The sequence below is a fragment of the Colletotrichum jinshuiense genome, chromosome 4 (assembly GCF_051148585.1).
Source record: "Colletotrichum jinshuiense chromosome 4, complete sequence".
Taxonomy (NCBI): domain Eukaryota; kingdom Fungi; phylum Ascomycota; class Sordariomycetes; order Glomerellales; family Glomerellaceae; genus Colletotrichum; species Colletotrichum jinshuiense.
This window is the reverse complement of record NC_139311.1, coordinates 4,523,890-4,547,162: the sequence shown is the minus strand read 5'-3', so window position 1 is coordinate 4,547,162 and position 23,273 is coordinate 4,523,890. Positions and strand designations below refer to the sequence as shown.

General features: G+C 59.0%; 5 protein-coding genes across 5 annotated transcripts; 2 read left to right on the top strand and 3 right to left on the bottom strand.

Moving 5' to 3' along the window:
* Positions 1–839: 839 nt before the first annotated feature.
* On the top strand, positions 840–1,960 carry EsH8_IV_001129 (flavin reductase family protein; the record flags this gene model as incomplete). Its single annotated transcript, XM_083266019.1, has 2 exons — positions 840–1,745; positions 1,823–1,960. The coding sequence occupies 2 exons, from the start codon at positions 840–842 to the stop codon at positions 1,958–1,960; spliced, it is 1,044 nt and encodes a 347-aa protein (XP_083124914.1).
* Positions 1,961–2,362: 402 nt separating this feature from the next.
* Positions 2,363–4,418, bottom strand: EsH8_IV_001128 (3',5'-cyclic-nucleotide phosphodiesterase PDE1; the record flags this gene model as incomplete). The annotated part of the gene is made up of 2 exons (XM_083266018.1): positions 2,363–3,856; positions 4,356–4,418. 2 exons carry the CDS (start codon positions 4,416–4,418, stop codon positions 2,363–2,365), a joined length of 1,557 nt encoding a protein of 518 aa, XP_083124913.1.
* A 3,433-nt stretch (positions 4,419–7,851) lies between these two features.
* EsH8_IV_001127 (uncharacterized protein) lies at positions 7,852–10,059 on the bottom strand (the record flags this gene model as incomplete). The annotated part of the gene is made up of 1 exon (XM_083266017.1): positions 7,852–10,059. One exon carries the CDS (start codon positions 10,057–10,059, stop codon positions 7,852–7,854), a length of 2,208 nt encoding a protein of 735 aa, XP_083124912.1.
* Positions 10,060–13,020: 2,961 nt separating this feature from the next.
* On the top strand, positions 13,021–18,813 carry EsH8_IV_001126 (uncharacterized protein; the record flags this gene model as incomplete). The annotated part of the gene is made up of 4 exons (XM_083266016.1): positions 13,021–13,083; positions 13,241–13,263; positions 13,338–17,978; positions 18,039–18,813. 4 exons carry the CDS (start codon positions 13,021–13,023, stop codon positions 18,811–18,813), a joined length of 5,502 nt encoding a protein of 1,833 aa, XP_083124911.1.
* A 646-nt stretch (positions 18,814–19,459) lies between these two features.
* On the bottom strand, positions 19,460–21,463 carry EsH8_IV_001125 (amidase signature domain-containing protein; the record flags this gene model as incomplete). Its single annotated transcript, XM_083266015.1, has 2 exons — positions 19,460–19,989; positions 20,068–21,463. 2 exons carry the CDS (start codon positions 21,461–21,463, stop codon positions 19,460–19,462), a joined length of 1,926 nt encoding a protein of 641 aa, XP_083124910.1.
* Between the last annotated feature and the right edge of the window lie 1,810 nt (positions 21,464–23,273).

Genomic DNA, 23,273 nt, shown 5'->3' with positions numbered 1-23,273 from the left:
CACCCCCCACCGTCTCCGAGGCCACCTAAAATACATGCGAATACCCGTACTTATCTTGTCTTTGCTGCTGGAATCTGAGAATCCGGAGCCTCCACATAGCGCTAGGACCACCACCCAAGACTCTTCTCTCTCTCCCCCACATCCTCCACCGACTCCGTCCCTCCCCCCCCCCATCTCAGGGACTTTCCTTTCCTGTTCCGAGTTCCGAATTCCATGCCCCGAGCCTCACACGGGGGCGAAGGCCATCCCGGCCCACGGAACGGCTTGCCAATAGCCAATTCATCAATGCCAATGGCAGCGCAATCTATGGACCCTGAGCCCGTGCCGATGCCTCATCCGGTGCGCAAGTCGGAGCAGACGTGTTTTTAGAGGACAAGACTGCCAAAATGCCCGTCTGCTACCCCCCAAAGGTGGCCCGCCAAGTCAATTGCATCATGGCCCAGGGCCCCTCCTCGAGCCCTGCGCGCGCTCTAACCACTGCTACCCCTCCATGCCCCTCCAACATCTCCACGTCCCCCCTTCGGCATCTACTCCACCTCCCGAAGGACCAGCCAGGTAGGGTCAAAGGTAAGCTAATGATCAAGCATCCGTAAGCAACCACAGAAAAACCAAGGCGAGGACCCAGGGAATAGGCGGAAAGGAGCGGGGGGGGAATAAGGAGAGAAAAGGCGTGGACGCGGAGCTAGCTCTAGCTCCCCTGTAAACCCGGCCATCAGAGAAAGTGGGGTCCCGCATCCCGCATCGCAATTCGAGTCGCGAACCTTCCCCCCCCGACCGTTCCCGAACCGCGATCGATATAAAAAGTGTCACCCCCCCTCCTCCGCCGCGCACCTCCCACGATGATGTCTAGCCGTGTTCCTACCTTTCTCTCCCGTCTTGCTTCGACGATACCCCTCCGCACCCCCTCCAATCCGTCCTCGGTCCGCGCCCTCGCCTCCCGAACAATCACCACCACCACCACCACCACCGCCACCCCATCCTCGCTCCAGCGAACCACCGAAATGGCCGCCGATAACGCAAAGGCCGCGGGCGCCGCCCCGGCCCAGCACAACCCCCACCCCGACTTCAAGTCCGTCGAGTCCACCCGCCCGCCCTTCGACACGTCGCTCAAGCTCCGCTACACCAAGACGGTCGACCCGGAGTGGAAGTACGGCAGCGGCGCCAACGCCCTCGGCAAGTCCCCGGCCGCCCACGTCTCCATCGACCCCCACGAGGAGGGCCGCCCCGCCGGCTTCAACTACAAGCTCCTCATCAGCGGCGTCACCCCGCGCCCCATCGCCTTCCTCTCCACCCGCTCCGCCGACGGCGCCGTCACCAACCTCGCCCCCTTCAGCTACTTCAACATGGTCAGCCACGACCCCCCCCTCTTCGTCGTCGGCTTCTCCGCCAGCGTCGAGAACCCCAAGGACTCGCTCAAGAACTTGCTCGACAGCCGTGAGTGCGTCATCAACATCATCAGCGAGGGCTTCCTCGAGGCCGCCAACTCCACCAGCGTCAACGCCCCCTACGGCAAGAGCGAGTGGGAGTTCAGCGGCCTGACCCCCGTCTACGACTGCAAGCACGTCAAGGCCGCCCGCGTCGCCGAGGCCGTCTTCAGCATCGAGGGCACCCTGGACTTCTACAGGGAGATCGACTCGCGCGCCACCCCCGGCAAGAAGAGCGGCGTCGTCGCCTTCATCGAGGGCCGGAACTTCTGGGTGAGGGAGGATGCTATTAACGAGCAGAAGAACATTGTCGACCCCGCGGTAAGCTCTCCAAACCCCCCTTCCCCTCCGGCCTCGTGCCTTGCGAATGGCTTTTCTGACTTGACTCGGATTCACAGGTTCTTCGCCCTGTCAGCAGGTTAGGCGGCATCACCTACGGCCGCACCACCGAGGTGTTGGAGCTCCCGAGGTCGGACTGGGAGAAGAACATCGGTGGCGAGGAGGGCTGGGAGCAGATCAAGAAGAGCCAGCAGTAGACGATTTTAGTGACATTATTTGATTGCGTACTTGGCGAGATATACACGCTGTTGGGCCGCATAGAAAAAAAGGCCCAACCGTCGATAGAAGAAGAAGCGCTTTACACAGCAGAGGACATAGTTGGCGGTCCCGCAATAGAGCAGACGCGGCGGCCCGTCATTGACACGGCCCCCCGACGGATATATATAGAATGCGAGAAGGATACGCGGCAAAAATACACACTGTATATACCCACTCATGTCTTCCCTTGGTCCTATATTCCTCCAAACTCCGGGATTCCCCATCATGTAGCCTGTCCTGCCAGTTCGTGAAAGAAAGAAAGAAGTCCATGCAAAGTCATATCCGCGTTGCTCCACGGGTATAAATAGTCTCGCACCCAAACACCGTCCAGACCACCTCTGTTATAAGTAAATACTTTGCCCTGGCTGCGAGATGACGAATTCGCAACCCAGCTGTGCTTCCTCCTCGTACGCCTCCAACTCTTCTAGAATCACCCGCCCTTGATCACGTCCATCTAGCCGGTCCTTGACATGGATGATGACAACTTTGACGCCCTTCAATGGCAAGGCCCGAGAGTGCCCGTCTTCAGCCTCGCTCCACCCGTCTGCGTCCCGCAAGGAGAGTTCCTGCGTCGGAGTGGTTAGATGCGGGCTTTCCACCGACGTCGCGGCCGGCGGAAGTGGCGGTACGTGTGCAATGTCGACAGAGACGGCCCGCTTGGCCACCGACTTGGGGCTGACTGGGGACTCGTCGCCGGCCGCCAGGCGTGAGAAAGCGCCTCCGGTTCTTCGTCGTGGCGTCGCTTCGGGCTCCGCTGCACGTTTTCGCTTCCGAGAGATGTGCGCCACCTGGTGCGCAACTTCGACCTCCTGGGCCAGAGCACGCAACTCTTCGATTACGAAGGAGGGCTTCAAGTGGCCAAAAAGGCGATCGACAGAGTGCGAATCGTCATACGAGCATTCGATGAAGATGCCGGCGAGCTGGCCTGATGCAATTTTTGGCGCAGCCTCTTGCCATATGGGTAGATTGCGTGGGGAGAGCGACAAAGAATCAGGCTCGACGTCACCAAAGATCAAGATTTCGAGGTTCGTAGCCAGGTCAATGATAAAGTACGCTGACGAGTCGTAGACGCACACGCTCGCTTGTGGCTCAGGGGCAATAGATGGCGCGCGGGGAATAGGGGGCCCGGTGTTAGGACCCATTCCATGCGGCAAAATACGCGGTGATGCGATGGAGGCGGCATCCACAGATGGATAGCGAAGGGGCGTCGCAGAGGACGAGGCGGAACCGCGATGAGGGTGCCGCTCGACGCAATGGCCATGGGAGACGGACCACGCCTTAACGGCGAGGCGGTCGGCAACCTCTAGATAGCCTTTGGACTCGCCATCACCAATGGCAGGTGACCCACCCTCAACGAGCCGGGTATATGTCACGAGACCCGCGCCGTTGTTCTCGTCAGACAGGTTAGGCCAGATGACGTTGTTGAAGATGTGAGTTTTGAAGGCGCTAATGGTGGAAGGCAGAGCAGCAAGGCGTTTGGGGCGAGTAAGGCCTGCTGTGTTGACGACGAAGCCAGAAATATGGTCCAGATGAGGATGAGTGATTAAGTAGGTATCAATGAGAGAACGGGTGATATAAGCGGCAATGGAGGATGGATAGATGGACGTTGTGTCCGATGCGAGCTCGAGGCCGGCAAATGGGCCAGATGTGAGTGTGAGGGGCAGAGTGAGCTCAGTACCGAGGCCTGGGGGTAGAGTGGTCTCGAGAATACGGGTTATGGCGGACAGGTGAACACCGGCATCCACGGCGATGATGGAGCCCTTTGTCCACCCCGAGGCGACTGAACGGACGAGGAGAGCGGTTGTGTTGTATTCTTGAGGACCGCCGCCGGAGCCCTGAAGGTGGGTTAGCAGGAATCCGGTTGAGATGGAGCCCATTGCGAAGGGATCTCCGAGATTAAAAGTGACAAGTCACAATTGAAAAAAACTGAAAAATTGGGCGTGTGTGGCTTGCGCATTCATGGGCGGCGAGCGCTCGAGTACGATAACATGAGTTTGCAGCCTTTTCTTCAACCTCAAGCTGCACTTGCAGAGGTTCCAGGGGTGTGATGCGCCCGCAGAATGAAATTTCCTATTCGGTACAACTGGCGGGCCCGAAAAAGGCGACTGCATGAAACGACAGGAGGATGCGCCACCCAGCTGGGTCGGGTTGGAATACTCTCACAAGGGCTCTGGCTCACTTCACAAGGGAAACTGTTCTCGACAGTCGCGGGCGTTGTTCAGACCGAGCGGCCCAAGAAAGACGAAAGAGAAAAGAGAAAAGGCGAAAGACGAAAGACGTGGAGCCAATGCGACAGCAGGCAGCAGGACATGCAAGAGACTAGAATGAACATACCAGGATGATGACCTGTAAGGCCGGCCGACCCGCCTTCTCCGACTCCCCATTCGTGTCCTCCATGACGGGCTGGATTCAAATGCTGTACAAAGGGGCGCGACGCGATGCGATGCGATGCGATGCGATGTGCGTTGGCGGAATAAGATTTCCTGTCAGTTCCGGGGGGGCGCAGCCAATGCCGTTCGTTCTGTACAAAACCACCACTCCGGGAACACGGGATGCGACAATGGCGTAATAATGGGCGCGGCGGACTAGGCGGAACGGCGCGACAGACGGGATAGGCGTACAGGTAATGTAGAGTGCGCGTCGACCAAGGTGTGTATTTGCGGGCGCAAGTTGGGGGGTGATTGATGGTCGCAGGGGCCGGCAGATGTTGGATCTGAATTCCGAATGCGATGGTCGGGGAGCGCGGGGTGAATGGTGAGGGTGTCGTCGGCGGTTGTCAGCAACGAGGGGCCTGGCTGTCTAGGCGCATCGGTGGGTGTAAGGTTGGTTGGATGGGGAAACGAAACCCAAACAGGGAGAGGAAAAAGAACGACTGAGAAGGACACAGTTTTGACGTCGGCGAAATGGAAACACGGGCTGTGGCTTCAGGTCTGATGTTTGCGCCCCTCCTCCTCTTTGGGTTTTGTGGTGTCGTCTGTCCTGCTGGGCAAGATCCTCCACAAAGCAAGTCCCTGAGAGGAAAATGGAGCTGACACTGGAGCTGGAGATGAGATGGACGGCTTCCCCGAACGCCCGACGTCGTGCACCCGGGAGATGTGGGTAAGGCAAGTCTCCAGCCGGTACGGGGTTAATTGGAGTGGAGGACGTTGGATGGGGGAATCGTGTTGGAGTCCAACGCGCGCAGCTTTACTTGGAGCAAGCAGCAGCACGCGGCGATGGCAGACCCCGGTCGGTCGGATGCAGTGCAGTGACAATGGGGGGAACGAGAGGCGTGGAGCGGGCGTCAGATATTTGCGACAGCAATGTGCAGATGGCCGCTTGGCTGGTGCAGATGGTGGATGACAAGGTAAGGCAGGGACAGGTACTGCAGATGGCACCGAGAAACGGGGCGAGAGGGAGGTACCGGTCCCAGCTCTAAAGCCGACTCACCCAGTAGCTGGCAGCTTGCAGCTCCCACCAGAAAAAGCTCTTGCTTCCTGTCCTGCAAGTAAGCCGAGGAGTGCCTTCCGGGTTGCTGCCCACCTCGCAGGTCGCAGGAGGAGGGAAGGTGCAAGGTCCAGTCCAGTGCCGCACCTGCGATGGGGGGGTGGCACGTGGGAGGGTAGGTGCTCAGCTGGCTCGTGCGCTGATCTGCTGCGTCTGCTCTTGCCGCAGCCGCTGCCGCTACCCTATTGTGTTGTGTGTTGTGTTGTGTTGTGTTGTTGTTGTTGCGTTCTTGCGTTCTTGCTTGTCTGCGACTGTGACTGCGCTTGCCCTTGCAAGTTGCTATGTTTTCTTGGCCAGCAACAGCCTTCGTTCTTTCCTTCCTTCCTTTTCTTTTCTTTTTCAGGGTCCAAACTAAGCAGGTTAAGTCGAACTGTAAGGCAACGAGGGCAAGGATCGATCGTCGACGCCTCCGTTCAACGTTCCCGGGCTGCTCTGCTTCTTCTCACTGTCTCTGAACCTTCTTTCTACGCCACCCTGTGCTGTCGTCAAGTTCGATTGGTCGCGTCAATCCTCGCTGTTTCTTCAGTCCCGGAGAGAATCTGAGCCTTTTGCTTTTCTTTTCCTACTGGCTGTCTCTGTCCAAGCCGACGCCCAAGTCCTGTCCAGGTTTCCGCCGAGTTTGATGTCCCTTTTCAGCCTCTTTCGCAGAGATGGGTTTCGTCTTTGGTCAAGTCAGGCCATTCATGAACCTCCCTGTCAAAGATCACGTCGACCTCACCCAACCAGGCCAAGTAAGCTTCAGTCCAGTGTTCCAGCTCTGTGCCGTCCGATGTCCAATCGCCCTACGCCCGCGGGGAGGGGCAGATCCAAATGTTGGGACGAAGCGAATCGGGTTGTTGCCCTCGTGCCCTCCTCTCAGTGTTCGATGTTTGCTCTCGTGCGTCTTCGGGTGTCAATGCGAAATGGGGCCACTGGCACCGGCTTCCCAGCGAGGTGTCAGGCCCGAGGAGAAAATAGAATGAAAACAAAAAAGTTAACCAAGTCGGTAAAAAGCTTCTTTGGCCGGTACCCGAGTCAAAACTGTTGCGGCGTGTTGAATCTCATGGCCACCATGGCAGGCCAAACGAACACAGCACCCGAGGAATGCGGCTTCATATTTGTATTTGGACGTAGGCAGGCATCTTCACCACCTGCCTGCCAACCAGGACATTTACTTTACATCGCACGTTCACTTCTGCCGTCTTGTTTCTCCCCGTGCTCGCTGACGCCGACGCCGCTGTGCGCCCTTCTCAACCCGGCCCCCAGCCCAGCCCTGCACGCAAAGGATGCATCGGGTCCATATGTTGTTCAATGGGGTTTGTACCGACGTAGCTGTATTGAGACGCTACCCCATCCCACCTCGCCTGCGCGGTTCCTTCGTGCATCGTCGCACCTCTATTCAGCACTAGCGCCTTTGCTCGCCTCGGCCTCGCCGCGCATGCACATTCCAGCGATTCCACTCGCGAAGCTCCAACTCGTCTGTCCCGCTTTCACCTCATCTTTGCATTTCTTATTTGTCTCTTTCAACATCCATCTGCCTGCCTAGAAAGCAAACAGCCCATGCCGTTGTCAATCGTCTACCCCGGTCCCCATCTCAAAGTTCAAGAGCTGACCTCCACCATGTCACCGCCTCCAACTATCCCCTAGGTCGGGCAGTCGACCCTGCATGTCCCTAGAATGTTGAGGCCGCCCCATCCCCGCATCTATAGTGCCACGGACACATAGCTCCTCTTTAGCTCCTCAAGAAGAAGAAAAAAAACCTCCTCTATTCATCACCCCCGGCCGCCTCCTGCAGCCTCTCCACCAGCGGTAGTCCGAGCTTTCCCATCTCCTTACGGATAGAGATCGATTCGAGCCCGTTAGCGCGCGCGCATGCCATGGGCCGCCGCCCTGCGCCCGACCGTTTGGGACCGGCGTCTGACGGCTCGCCTGGTCCAAACTCTTCTTGCACCCATGCCGCGAGCTTGGATTGTGAGTCAGGCCTCGCAGCTTGTCATCAATGACATATGCGCGCACCCCTTGGCCGGGCTCTTATTGGCATCATGTTTATACGTGTCTTTTTTTATTATTATTATTCCTCTTTCTGTTTCTTCTTCCCTGTCACTGTGGTCTCTTTTACCTGCCGCCGAGATCCAAGGCCTCGGGGACCATTGCCCCGTGCCCTCCTCCGTATATACAGTGGGGTATCACATTCGATATCACATATGTGTTGATCAAAGAGGCTCGAACAAAGATGGAGCTAGGTTCTTAAACCCCAAGAGGGTCAGCGAGGGGCCAGTAACCTCGTCATGATACACAGAGTCGCCAAGAGGTACACTGCGTCCCAAATCCCCTCCACAGCGACAATGGAAGCCCATTGCATGCTTCACATTGAGCGGCGCGAGCATCGCCGCCGCTTGTTGCTACCGGCTGTCTGGGGCCGGAAGTCCTGGTCGTCATCGTCGTCGTCATGCTCCAGAGCGTCTAGCTTTCTCTTCATGCGGCGTTGTCGTGTCTTGCCCGCCTGGGCCTCCAGGGCGTCCTCGTCGTCGTCGCTATCGAGTTGTTCCTCGCAGCAGCCCGCGGCCGACGCCTTGGCGTGGCCGTGCGTGCTCTTCTTGGCCGCCTTCTTCTCGTTGACCCTCTTCACGTACCATTCAAGGTCCCCAATGTGCTTGTCAATGGAGATGCCGTTCCTCTTTTTCCGCATGTTGCTCCGCACCGGCGTCTCCAGGACCAGGTGCCTGGTCGTCAGTACGTACCACAGCTTGGCCTCCTTGTCGACCCAGCGGTTCTCGCCGGGGAGGCCCAGCATCTTGTTGACCTTTGACGACGCCTGCCACTCGTCATAGGCCTTCTGCTGGGACGTGCGCCAGTTTTCGAACTCGAGGACGAGCTCGTCGTGGTCCCGCGTCATGGCCATGGCGTTGCGCTCCTCCTTTTCAAAGTACCGCGTGTCGGGCTTCAGGTCGAACGCCTGGGCGATCTCGACGAGGTCGAAGCAGCGGTCCAGGCACCAGAGGTGCATGTAGCCCGCGTTGTGGTACGGGTCGTGCTGCTTGCCGGACGTGGCGGGCCGCTCGTCGAAGCAGACCCGCCAGAACCCCTTGAGGATGGTGCCCTTGACGGCCGGGCACCCCGACCAGCGGCACGCGCGCAGCCTGCTGTCGCCGACGCGCTCCTTGCACCCGTGGGGGACGTTCTGGATCCAGAGCGTCAGCGGGAGGCCCCGGTCCTTGCGCTGCTTCATGTAGTATAAGATCTGCCCCCGGCTGAACCGCAGGTTCGGCAGCAGCTCGCCCTCCCTGTTGTACTGGAAGAGGGGGTTCTTCGGGTCGCTGCCGCCCCAGGGCGTCGGCGCCCTGGGCAGCGCGTCGTACCAGTCCGACGCGTTGACGTCCTTGGCCTTGGCCGGCCTCGGGATGCGCTTGATCACCTTTCCGTCCACGACCGGCGTGGTGAGGTCTCGCGCCGGGGTCGGGGCCGGGGTCAGGTAGAATGAGGTAGCGGGGGCGACGTCGAGGAGGCCCTGGCCGTCGAGGATGCTCCGGGGGGCCGGGTCGACGTCCTCGTCGCGCTGGTGGATGAAGCTGGCGGGCTTGGGCGATATGGGCTTGGGATGCACGAGCTGGGCGGCCGTGTTACTTGCGGCGACGGTAGGGACGCTGCGGGGGATGGTGTTTACGGGCTGGGGGGCGTTCAGGGACACGACTGGCGGGAGGGAACAAAGAACATCGTCCGCCGAGCCGTCGTCAAACGTGAATGGGATCTGGTCGGCGGAGATGGATGCCAAATCGGGGAACCAGGAATCCAAGGGCTCTTCCGGCCGGGGCTGGGCTGCTGGGGCGGCAAAGACCTCGGTGGCTGTCGAGGGAGAAGGGTAAAAGAAGGGCGTCAAAGAAGTCGGGTCCCGCAGCCCCTCGCTAATCTCAGCAGAGCTATCGTCAAAGGCACCAAAGGCGCCAAAGGCATCGTAGGCGCCGTCAAGGGGAAACAGGTCACTGCACGGCTGGGGCTCAAGGTAATCGAGGCCGGTCGAGCCAATCACGGAGTTCCAGTCAAAGGCGGCGGCGGCGTCGCCCGCGGGCCACGAGGTGGCAGGCAATGTAAGGGGGTCTAGGGCTTCTGCCGGAGGGGTTGGGAGATGCAGGGTATCGGCGATTGTGCTCGAGACGTCACCGAAGAGGACGTCGAAGTCGTCGTCCGGGAGAGGGTAATCACCCCCGAGCTGCGCGGGCTGAATAGTCGCGGGGTCGAGGGGTAGCCAGAGCGAGAAGTCGTCCGCGAGGACGGGAGGGCTCTGCTGCTGCTGCTCTGTCGCCCCTGGCATGGGTTCTCGGGATGAAGGGAGTGCGATGTCGTCGGCCGTGGGTGTTACTTGAACCGTTAACATCTCTCCGTCTCCGAATAGTGATTCAATGTCGGGTCCCGCGTTGGCGTCTGCTCCCGACGGGGCCGCCGGCGACACTGCCCCGGGCACCAGGCCCTCCGCGCAGGCGTCAAAGTCGAAGAACAGGCTTGGGTCGGCGTAGGTATCGAAGCACGTTTCTGGGAACTGGTCAAAGTGGAAAGTGTCCATCACGGGCGACGTCATTGCGACCTGTTATCCTGAAGCTCTTGTGATTTTTTGGGGTTTGACTCGAAACGTCGCAGTCGGCTCTACACTTGGACGGGATGATGGTCTGTCTATATGGTCTCTTGAGGGTGGGCGAGTGTTTGTGTGAATCAATACTGTATCTCCATGTTCCGGAGCAGGTGGGGGAACGGCATGGCTTATATGCATGCTAGTGGTCATTCCTCCGCGTACAAGATTTGTGGCTTTCAACGAGGAAATGATAAAGAGGCCGACGATGTGCGACAGCAAGAGCGACAAGCATAGGTTGGAGAACATTGACCGGCGAGTCTGATTGACAAAGATTGGATTACTATTATAGATCTAAGGACAAAGTGCGCTAAAGAATCAACAACAGATACGTGGGCGAAAGACGAGGGGCTGTGTCAAGAGACCTCCTCGTCTTGACAATGCCCTTCTTGTACTCGACAAGAAGGGCGAGAGACACGACTTGCATAAAGTCTTTGGCTCCATTGATGAATGGCCCGAGTGGTTCCTGTCTAGATATCGTCAGCAACTGAAGTTGAATGCAAATGTGCAAGCAGAAGCAGAGATGAAGATGTAGCATCAGGAGTAAAGTGCATGTTTATCGACAGAAAATTCCGAACAGGTCTGTGTAATTGCGTCTCTCATCATTTGATGGGGGGGTAAGATGTAGTGAAGATAATAAAACTTACCACAAGGTGATCTGCATAGTGGTGGCTTGCTTGGTGTCAGTATGCCGCTGCTGCCAGCAGTAGAAAAGCTTGGTCTCCCCCAACGCCCGAACCCGGACTCGACGCCTCGATTGAGGTCGACACCACTTGATGCCGACCTTGGAGTCCTTTGCTCGTCAATCGTTGAGGGTCGTTCCCGTCCTTTGCCGCCGTTTCCAAGACGTTGGACGAACGACAAGGCTGAATGAACTGAACCACCGAGGCCACCCGCGCAGGGAAGGGCCTGGCTGGAGCCATTCGCGTCAAACCTCCGGGGCGATGGCGGGGCGTCTTGCTATTTCCATCCTCGAGGGTTGAAAGCGCAAGGCTATGTTGGGCGGGAAGGAAAATAAAAGAAGAAAGACGTTGGTGAAGGAGGAAAGAGATTTCAGTGTATGGAGGCGGTTAAACGAAGCGAAGGACACACGACAAACAAGGTGGGCGACGAATGGAAGGGCCCCGCAGCCCTGCAGTGGACCGTGCACCTTAAAGTCCAAGTGGTTCGGCAGAAGGTGAAGAAGGGAGGAGCGATCCCTGCACGTGCCCTGTCCTCCACCATTGGCACCTTTCCGTTTGGGGGTGACCGAGGGCTGGGCGGGCAGTCTTGATCGATCCGATGATGCAATTGGCAGGCGACGGGTGCTGGGTCTGCGGGCATTAAGGGGACTCGGTTGCTTTGCTGGCTATGACTGACGGGAGGGGGAGGGGCGTTGATTCTGTCCTAGACATTTCATTCGGAGCAGTCCACACTAAACCGACATTTCTGGAGCTGGATTTCGCTGGAGAATTCCCCCCTTGGGACACACCACCAACGCCAACACCGACTGCCACGGGTCGGTCTAGCGCAATGTGGTCCCTGAATCCCTGGATGCACTCCGACAGAAATAACTCGCCTTGGTCTTGTCGCGATCCACTTACTATGTGCGGTACTATCGGGTCTCCGATTGTGGTGCGCTTCGGCTCCTGGTGTGCGGGTGCGCCATCCGCAATGGCCGCCAATGAAGAAACAATATTCGAGATTGATTGATTGATTGAGACGCAATTGGCGCTGGGCTGCAAGGTCTGCTCTGCCACTGCACTCACTCACTGCAAAGAGCGAGGCCACAGCTGATGGATGAGTGAGAGTGAGGGCCAGGGCCTGGCACCTGAGGTTCCGTCCCGTTTTGGGCATCCTCCCGTTGGCCTTGTGGTCACATTTCCTGATTTCGGGCTGCTCTTCTGCGCCATATCCCGGATTTCACCTGGATGCTGCTGGTGTCGATGACGATATCAACCATTGCCGTTTCCTTTCCGAGACTCGTCTCAAGGCTTCGTGGAACTCCAGTGTCCTCTTCGTGCCCACGTCCCCCATACATCCTTGCGCCGCCTGGCCATCTCTGCATTGCATTTGCCTCGCGGGTACCTGAAAGTCTGTTCGTGTCTTGGGTCCAGGATCTCGGCGCTATTAATCAGAGGATGGACTCCCGTTGTCGGCCCTCGGCGAACAAAACGAACGTGGATCCTTGGATGGCATGACTTGGCCTCCCCCGATGCTCCAAGGTACAAACAGAGGAACTGCGTCTACAAAGTGATCAAGTCGCATTTGCATACAACAACATACACACTCGTACACACACATTCGCACTAGTTACTGCAGAAGTAAATCAAGAAAGAGACAACCGCTGATGCCTTGACTGTTCTTATTTTTGTTTTGTTCTGGCATTACCTACCTTACGTGGCCGCCTTCGACTCTTCGTCCTCCCCTATCTCGTACAACATTCGTAGGCGCTATACGAAGTGAGCCCGACACCATACCGCCTTGTCTTGCCGGGGGCGAGCTCGCCTGCGTGTGCCGCACCGCACCGCACCACCAAATTCCCCGTGTTCCCGCCCCGAACCCTGAGTCGTCCTAGTTCGTCTGCTCGCCCACCCATCCACCCAGCCTCTTGGCCAACCTTACCTGGTACAATCGGTTCCTTAGCCCAACCAGGGAAAGCAGCCGCTCATTGTTACTCCTGCTCCTGGCTCCAACCTACGTCACGAGACTTGACTGGGCGGAGGAGACTGAACGACCAGGGCCACCACCACATATGAGGGGACCCGTAGACGCAGACATCGACATCGACATCTTGCGATCGGCCCTCCTTTAACTCTGGACGACTCCCGCCCCTCCCCACAAATCCCTCTGCCCCGGGGGTGTTGGGCAATTCCAGACCCTCTCACCATTCCCTTTTGTCGTTGAAGCTGTTTGCCAGCAGAGACAACCACCATGGCAGCACAGTTGGCCCCCGAATTGCAGAACAGGCTCGACGAGCTGGACAAGGAGTTGGAGGTGAGTTTGCGACTCTTGCCGCCCTGCCATCGCCCTGCAACCACCCCTCCGAAAGACCTTGCGCGCGCGCGCGCATCGTGCCCCAAGCACCCGCAGCCCGCCAGCCCGCCGCCGTCTTTGCCTCGCATTAACTGACACATTCTCTTCGTGCTTTTAGGAAGGCGATATCACAACAAAAGGGTTGGCATTGCCCCTCCATCCTGTCCCATTTCCGCCACTGCGCAACAGCGGCTAACGATCCCCTCTCCCCGCAGATACCAGAAGCGACGAACCCAGCTCCTCTCCCAGTACATGGGCCCTGGCTCTGCCAGCGCTCCTGTCATTGCCGAGTCCAGAGGCGGCCTGGGCATACACTCTCCAGACAACTCCGGCCACCCTTCGAGCGATGGCCACCGCGCAGCCGCTCTCGCCGCCCTCGGCGGCAGAGACTCCGACTCCAACAGCCCGACGTCGCCCACCTACCAGCAACAATCGCCCTTCGGAGGCCAAGGTTCCGCCGCCGGCGGCTACGCATCGCCAGGTTACCAGTCTCCCGGTGCCGGCTATGCCTCCCCCGACATGAACCCCGCTGGTCTGCTCCGACCTGGTGGCCCTCTCGCCGAGCACCGCCCGAACATGAAGCAGCACGACTCCCTCTTCTTGGGCTCTGGAAACGAGCCGCCGACACGATCGGGCACCATGGTCTCGACCGATTATGCCTTCAATCCCGACCAGCAAGGTCACTACGTAGACCATGCCCAGAACCCATACGACAGCCGGACAGGCACGATGCTCGACTCTACAGGCTACTTCTCGGGCTTCACTGGCGGGCAAAACTTTGACCAGGGGCAGAGTTACGACCAGCAAAATTACGATCAAAACCAGCAAGAAGAGTACGGCGGAGGACACAGATATTCTTCCGGGGAGGCCTTCTCGCCCACGGCCGCCATGGCACCGCCCATGCTGACGGCGAACGACCTGCCGCCGCCGGAAGTACTTGAGTACCAGATGCCTCTAGAGCCCCGCGACCTTCCGTTTGCGATATCCGATCCGCACGACAGCAATACCCCCATGTCAAAGTTCGACAACATCGCCGCGGTTCTGAGGCACAGGGGAAAGACGACGGCGAAGCTGCCCGCATACTGGGTGCTCGACAGCAAGGGCAAGGAAATAGCCTCCATTACGTGGGACAAGCTCGCATCGAGAGCCGAGAAAGTGGCGCAGGTTATTCGGGACAAGAGCTCGCTGTATCGCGGCGATCGCGTTGCCCTCATCTACCGCGATACGGAAGTCATCGACTTTGCTATTGCCCTGCTCGGATGCTTCATCGCCGGTGTCGTCGCTGTGCCGATTAACGATCTTCAGGACTACCAGAAGCTGAACCTGATTCTCACATCGACGCAGGCGCACTTGGCGCTGACCACCGATAACAACCTCAAGGCCTTCCAGCGCGACATAACAACGCAGAAGCTGAACTGGCCCAAGGGTGTCGAGTGGTGGAAGACGAACGAGTTTGGCAGTTTTCACCCCAAGCGTAAGGACGATGTCCCGCCTCTGACGGTTCCTGACCTGGCCTACATCGAGTTCTCGCGGGCTCCCACGGGTGACCTGAGAGGCGTCGTGCTGAGTCACAGGACAATCATGCACCAGATGGCCTGCTTGAGCGCCATCGTTGCGACGGTGCCAGGCAACGGACCTGGCGATACCTTCAGCCGCACCCTGCGGGACAAGAATGGCCGGCTTATTGGTGCCGGATCGACCAGCGAGACGCTGCTCTCCTATCTGGATCCCCGCCAGGGTATTGGCATGATTCTGGGCGTGCTCCTTACTGTCTACGGAGGCCACACGACCGTTTGGGTCGAGAGCAAGGCCGTCGAGGTTCCTGGACTCTATGCCCACCTCATCACCAAATACAAGGCAAGCCTGATGATCGCAGACTACCCCGGTTTGAAGCGCGCGGCCTACAACTACCAGTCAGACCCCATGACGACGCGGAATTACAAAAAGGGCATGGAGCCCAATTTCCAGACAGTCAAACTCTGTCTCATAGATACCTTGACGGTGGACGGCGAATTTCACGAAGTGTTGGCCGACAGATGGCTGAGGCCGCTCCGAAACCCGCGGGCTCGCGAGGTCGTTGCGCCAATGCTTTGCTTGCCGGAACATGGCGGCATGGTCATCAGCATCCGCGATTGGCTGGGAGGCGAAGAGCGAATGGGATGCCCGTTGAAACTCGACATGGGTTCCGACTTTGAATCCGACACGGAGGAGAAGGAGGAGGTGAAGCCAGCGCCCTCTAATGGCTTCGGCAGTCTTTTGGGAGGCGGCGGCACCACGACCACTGAGCAGCGCGCTAAGAACGAGCTGAGCGAGGTACTCTTGGACAGAGAAGCGTTGAAAACGAACGAGGTCGTCGTCGTGGCAATCGGAGACGAGGCCCGGAAACGAGCATCTAGCGACCAGAGCACTGTTCGTATTGGCGCCTTCGGATACCCGATTCCCGACGCCACCCTCTCGGTTGTCGACCCAGAGACCGGCCTCCTGGCATCGCCGCACTCAGTTGGAGAGATCTGGGTCGACTCGCCGTCGCTGTCGGGAGGCTTCTGGGCTCTACCGAAACACACGGAGCAGATATTCCACGCCCGGCCTTACAAGTTTGACCCCGGTGAGCCGACACCGACAGTTGTGGAACCCGAGTTCCTGAGAACCGGCCTGCTTGGCACGGTCATTGAGGGCAAGATATTCGTGCTGGGCCTGTACGAAGATCGGATTCGGCAAAAGGTTGAATGGGTCGAGCATGGGGCTGAGATTGCGGAGCATCGGTACTTCTTTGTCCAACACATCGTTGTCAGCATTGTCAAGAATGTGCCTCAGATCTACGACTGCTCTGCTTTTGACGTCTTTGTCAACGAGGAGCATCTGCCAATTGTGGTTCTGGAATCGCCAGCCGCGTCAACAGCGCCTTTGACGTCAGGCGGACCTCCCAGGCAGCTCGATACAGCGCTGCTCGACTCGCTTGCCGAGAGATGCATGGACGTCTTGATGCAAGAGCACCACTTGAGGCTCTACTGCGTCATGATCACGGCGCCGAACTCTCTCCCTCGAGTCGTTAAGAACGGACGCAGGGATATCGGCAACATGCTGTGTAGGCGAGAATTCGACCTGGGCAACCTGCCATGTGTCCACGTCAAGTTCGGTGTGGAGCATGCGGTGCTGAATCTACCTATCGGTGTCGACCCGATTGGGGGCATCTGGTCGCCCATATCGTCCGATTCTCGTGCCGCGATTCTCATGTCTTCCGACAAGCAGTACTCGGGTATCGACCGAAGAGAGGTTGTTATTGACGACCGCACTTCGACGCCCCTGAACAACTTCTCCTGCATCACCGATCTCATCCAGTGGCGCGTGGCCCGTCAGCCCGAGGAGCTGGCCTACTGCACAATAGATGGCCGGGGCAGGGAAGGCAAGGGCGTCACCTGGAAAAAGTTCGACACAAAGGTCGCCGCAGTGGCGCTGTATCTGAAGAACAAGGTCAAGGTTCGCCCGGGCGATCACTTGATTCTGATGTACACGCACTCGGAAGAGTTCGTCTTCGCCGTCCATGCCTGCATCAACTTGGGCGCGGTCGTCATCCCGATGGCCCCTCTAGATCAGAACCGACTCAACGAGGACGTGCCGGCATTTTTGCACGTCGTAGCCGACTTCCGCGTCAAGGCCATCCTGGTCAATCACGAAGTTGACCACTTGGTCAAGTTGAAGCTCGTCTCGAACCACGTCAAGCAGGCCGCGTCGATCCTCAAGATCGGTGTGCCCAACTATTACAACACCACGAAGCCACCCAAGCAGAGCAGCGGCTTGAGAGACAACGGCATCACAATGCAACCCGCTTGGATCCAGTCTGGCTACCCCGTGCTCATTTGGACGTACTGGACGCCTGACCAACGACGAATCGCTGTTCAGCTCGGCCATGACACCATCCTGGGCATGTGTAAGGTCCAGAAGGAGACATGTCAAATGACGAGCTCCCGCCCTGTTCTCGGCTGCGTGCGTAGTACCACGGGCCTCGGCTTCATTCACTCATGTCTCATGGGAATATATATCGGCACGCCGACGTACCTCCTGTCGCCCGTCGAGTTTGCGCAGAACCCAATGTCACTATTTGTGACTCTTTCTAGGTACAAGATCAAGGACACCTATGCCACGCCGCAGATGCTGGACCACGCCATGGCCATGATGCAGGGCAAGGGCTTCACGCTCCACGAGCTCAAGAACATGATGATCTCGGCCGAGAGCCGGCCGCGGGTTGACGTGTTCCAAAAGGTGCGGCTTCACTTCGCGGCCACCGGCCTCGACAGGACCGCCATCAACACCGTCTACTCACACGTCCTCAACCCCATGGTCGCGTCGAGGTCTTACATGTGCATCGAGCCTATCGAGCTCTGGCTTGACACGAAGGCACTGCGCCGAGGCCTCATCTACCCGGTGGATCCCGAGCAAGACCCCAAGGCCCTCCTCCTCCAGGACTCGGGCATGGTGCCCGTCTCGACACAGATCGCCATTGTCAATCCCGAAAGCCGGCTACTCTGCTATGACGGCGAATATGGAGAGATCTGGGTCGACTCGGAGGCCTGCGTAAAGGGATTCTACGGCTCAAAGGATGTATTCGATGCTGAACGGTTCGACGGCCGCACGGTGGATGGCGACCCCAGCATTCAGTATGTCCGCACGGGCGACTTGGGTTTCCTGCACAACGTGAGCAGGCCTATCGGTCCTGGAGGCGCGCAAGTCGACATGCAGGTCTTGTTCGTTCTCGGTAGCATTGGCGAGACGTTCGAGATCAATGGTCTCAGCCACTTCCCAATGGACATCGAAGCCTCCGTGGAACGGTGCCACCGAAACATCGTGACTGGTGGATGGTAAGTTATCAAGCACCCCCTCCTAGCTCTCCCATGGTTATCATTACTAACATTCCACAGCGCCGTATTCCAGGCCGGTGGCCTCGTTGTCGTACTGGCAGAGATTACTCGCAAGGCTTACCTCGGCTCCGTCGTGCCAGTCATCGTCAACGCAATCCTCAACGAGCACCAGATCATCGTCGACATCGTGGCGTTCGTTAACAAGGGCGATTTCCCGCGGTCTCGTCTCGGCGAGAAACAGCGCGGAAAGATTCTAGCCGGATGGGTTACGCGCAAAATGCGCACCCTCGCACAGTTCGCCATCCGGGATATGGACCCCGCCAACATTGTCGGAGGAGAGCCCGGCACCGCAGATGGCTCAGATCCGAACAGGGCCTCTATTGGCAGCCAAAGGAGCATGAGCGGTCTGGCACCTGGCTCCTCGAGTCTGCGCAACGTCGAGCACGCACCGCAGATCCTGGAGCAGGAGGAATTCGAGCACCAAGTCGGGCAGATGGCGTCTCTGCCGCAACATCACATTGCAGAGATGCCTGGGGATGAAGGCCCATTGTACGCACAGCACGGGACAGCGAACGCACCGCCGGGCCACGGATACGTCCTGCCAGACTTTGATAATTTCGGACGCGACGACGCCCCGCCGCCAGTCGGTGCGAAGCCCGGCTCAAGGGCGGGACAAGCTCCGCCTCAGATCAAGCTGCCCGGCGTTGATGGCCGGGAGAGCGTAGAGCTGTGGAAGACTAGAGAGGGCGGGCAGGACGAAGAGGACTGGACATCCCAGGCCCTCATGCACATGAACCTCGCCAACGATTACGAGAGAAAACAAGGCCAGCGTTGAGAGGCTTGGCCGCCTGGTTGACGCCTTACATTGTTGACCTTGGGAGGCAAGCTGCGGCGTCGGACATGGATATATTGGTAACGGCATATGACGTAGTATTTGTATAGAGGATTCCCCTAGCATGCCTCAAAAGATTACTGATAATTCACCCATCTTCCTGATTCCTTTTCCCCCGTGATGATGAGACGGCTCGGCTTGTGCAATTGCCTTCGAGTCCAGCTTCATAGGCATCAATCCCCCGTAGGCCCGGTTGGCCGGTCGCCGTGTCGATGATTACTTGCCGTTGGCTGGGGACTCGTCTGCTTTGGACCCGAGTGCCGCCGCCCCCGCCTCTTGAACCCATTCTCGTCTGCTTCCTTGGTCTCGCTGGCGACAAAGCTGGAGATGGAGATTCATCTTTTGTGTGTGTGTGTGTGTGTGTGTGTGTGTATCTACCGAGAAACTGCCAAGAATCACGACGGGTTTTCATTCTTATTGAATTTATTTTTATCGCCAAGGTTGCCGACGGCCGTCTTGAGATTGAGAGATATGGTTCTCTTAAAGTGTGTCATGCATTATCATTATTGTCTCTATATTCATGTACCCCCCCATCGTCCATCTGAACGTATTAGGCCATGTGTGTGTCTTTTTCTTTCTCACACCCACCTCAGAACCACTCGTGGACGTCCCTCCTCAGCAAGACGTCGCCGCCGGTGAGCGTCGCGCCGACCTCGGGGACCTTGAGCAGGCCCGCGGCGACGAGGTCCTGCGCCAGGCGCACGATGAGCCCGTCGCAGCCGCGGGCGGCCATGATGTCGACGGTGACGGGGAGCAGCTCGGTGTGGTTCGTGACGGCGCTCAGGCTGCCGACCTCGCCGACGGGGAAGACGTGGTCCGGGGCGCCGCTGAAGACGCTGATGCGGCCGTTGGAGAAGCCCATGGGCGGGGAGCCGGGGGCGCTGCTCGGGTAGCGGTTGCGCGGGCTCGCGATGCCGCCGGCGCCGACGTAGACGAGCAGGCCCGAGGAGCAGGTCGCGGGGTCGTCGGCGGGCGGGAGGACGCGCGTGTTGAACCAGTCCATGAAGAGCGTCTTGTTGGCCTTTGCGTCGTCGAGGGCCGTGGCGGGCTGGGTGTCGCCCCAGGCCCAGCGGGCGAGGGGGACGGGGTTGACGAAGGGGAGGCGGCCGTCGTGGGCGGCTATTTTGTCTTTTTGTCAGTATGCGGGGCGTGCGAATAGGGGGTTTCAGGGGGAGTTCTGGATGGGTGAAGACTTACCGGCGTAGTCGGCGTAGAAGGGGTCGCGGACCAGAGCCGTCTGCTCCTTGGTGATGAGCGTCGCGTAGGTGAGGCTCAGCAGGTCCGTCAGGGACTGGTTGTTGGCCTCTGGCGGGCCGGAGCTCTCCCAGGCCGAGTCCAGGTCGAACGTGGTTGAGGTGGTGCCGAGGAAGGCGGCGAGGTCGCCGACGAACTTGTTCAGCATCTGCTCGGCCGGGGAGTCACCCGTGGGGAAGCCGAGGGCGTACAAGGTCTTGGGGTAGCTCACATCGGCGCCGACCAGCGAGGTGTAGTTGTCGCGGTACAGGGCCTTGTTGGCCTCGTCCCAGACGTGCGGGTCCCGGGTCAGGAAGCCTGGGGTGTCGAGGGTCGGGGACAGCGGCATGACGCCGTCGAGGCTGACGAGGTTGTGCGAGGGGCGGTTACCGAACAGGCCCTGGACATTGGAGGGCCCGCGGATGGAGCCGCCCGTGTCGCTGCCGACGGCGATATCCAGCCATGCGTACGAGGCGATGGAAGCACCGGCGCCGGAAGACGACGACGAGGGGTCGTTATAGCCGTCGCCGCGCGGGTTGAAGGGGGCGTGGTAGTCGACCCAGTCGGCCGTCGCCGTCTCGCCGTTGGCGAACTGCGAGGGCTTCTGGAAGCCCACGACCACGGCGCCCGCGTCGATGAGGTTCTGGATGGCCGGGCCCGTCTTCTCGGCCGGCGGGTAGAAGCCGTACCACGCCCTGTTGCCGTTGGAGCCCTTGACGCCCGCGAGCGAGTAGATGTCCTTGACACCGACGCGCACCCCGGCGAGGGGCTTCTCGGCGGTCGGGGTGAAGTAGAGGCGCGAGGGGACGCCGACGGTCAGCGACGCGGAGCTGGGGACCTGCGCGGAGAGGGTCTGGAACGTGCCCTCGGGGGTCTGGAGGAGGGACTCGCTGAAGGCGCCGGCGAAGTCGTCATACAGGCGGAAGGCCTGGTAGACGTCGCCGGTGTACGTGTCGAGGAAGTACGGGCCGGAGGGGATGTTTGCGCCCTTGGCGAGGGGGACGACGATGGACTGGGTCTTGTTGCTGCCGTCGTAGCTGGCCTTGGTCAGGCACGGGGAGTCGACGCCGGCGAGGAAGATGGCGCTGAGGAAGGCGGGCTGCCAGACGTCGTCGCGGGTCGACCAGTTGCCAAAGAGGCCCGGGAGGCTGTCCTTGGAGACGGCGTCGGCCACGACGGTGACGGGGGTGAAGCCGAAGGCGCGGGGCAGGCTCTTGATGTTGAGGGAGCCGTTGGAGGGCTTGCCCTGGGAGAAGGGGGAGACGAAGTAGTAGACGTCGTTGAGCTTCAGGGATGCGCCGGTCTGGACAAGCTGAGCGGCGGCCGCGCCGGCAAGGCCCAAGAGAGTGAGTGCCTTCATCGCTTCGGTCGTGTGAGCTGTGACGAGGCGCGAGTCTTGTTGCACCGGATTCCTCCTGGCCGGGGCGATTATGGGACGTCGCGGCCGCGGCCTCTTATATAGGAACGACCTTTCATCGCGGCGAGCCTCTAGTCTAGGAATAATCTCGGATGGGAGAGAGACGCGGCGGGGGTGTGTTTCTTTTCCCTGGCCTTACGAGTCTAGTTTTCTCCGCATTGCTGCCTGCCTACTACCACACCATGCGGTAAGAAAACAGGAACAGCCGGGCGAGAAAGCAATATGCAATATCTCGGATGCATGGGCTTATCTCATTCGGTGACCCCATCGGGGGGGGCGGTTCCCAGACTGGTTTGCTTATCATGGTTCGAGACTCCACGAACGCATGCATGCATGGTGTCGCTAGCTCTGACCGAGCCAGTCCACGCCGCACTCTAACCTGTTGCCGCCGTGGATCGTGGGTATCCTGGCTCACCGTTTAGTCTGTTCCATTGTTCCATTGCCCATCAGGAGTTGCAGAGGAAGAAACCTGTGACTAATTCCGGGCGGTGGTTATCGAAGAGGATATTTGTGTTGACAACATTTCGGCCGATGTCGGTAGTTGGTCGGTTTCCCGGGGGCCCGGTAGATCAGAAAGGAAGCGGAGGCTGCTCGGCAGTGGCCCCCATTCAGTCATTCATCACCCAAAAACACCTGGTGCAGAATAGGGTTACGACGACGACGCTCTCGCCAACGTCAGCGGACGCGTGCCACTGCACATGACGGCAGCGTCAGGGTGTGTAGTAATGCTTGATTGCAATTGAGTTGGAATTTTCCACGAGAAAGAAAGCCCATATGGCCCTCAAGCCGATCCCGTTCCTGGAGGAGGAGAAAATGCCCAGAGATCAAACGGGCGCTGCGTTCCCGGCGCCCTGGTTCCATCCCCCGCAAGGGATGGGCACCATTCCGTGGCTGGACTTATCGGGGTCGAGCCGACGGGTTGATGACAGAGACAAAAGCTCGTTTCCCGAAATCACACTACACCAGATTAAACGTCGTCCCGCCGGAATCATTCCAGAAGAGAGAGTGCAAGTACTAGGGCGAACCATGCTTGCACCTCGGCCTCGCTGGGGCCATTGGGAAAGGCAAAGATAAGGCGTCCGCCCCCCCAAGGTAAGCCCTGGCTAGGGGGGCCATCATCAACACGACCCCAAGATGACGGATTTTGAGTTGGAGAGGGTCGATGACGGATTGGAGTAATAGTCTCGGAGGGGCGCATCGGTCTGTTGACGAACCACGCGGCTCGCTGCCCGCCGCCAAACCTCGATATGGGCTTGTTCTCTTGTTTTCTCCAAAGTGGAAGTGGGGGCAGCCGCCCACTGTCGATAACAATTAGCAATAGTATGGCGGACCAAGTCCTTCAAGGTCGCCCCGTGACCGACCGCCGGGGCCCCTCGCCGATCGCTGGACAAATGCGATAAAGGAGGGGGGAGGGGGGGTCCGCCGGGCGAAGAGGAATGAACGTTGACATGCTATTTCCTGATAAGGCAAGGAGACCGGCCCTCGTACCGGCCGCCGTCGGCTTCTGACGGGTACCGACACACGTGCATTACTTGAACCCTTTACGTGACGTAGCTCTCCCCGATGGACAGATGGATATGTTGGTTGGCCCTGGCTCAAGTTTTCCTCCCTCGTGAGGAGCGCCTCGGCCATTTGGATCTGGGCCCCGGGTTGTTGGTGTTTTGCCCCAATCCTGATTCAAATACACGGGACCTGTCAATCAAGACAGAGGAGTTGACTGCTACGACGACTCAGGATCGATGGATGCCAACTA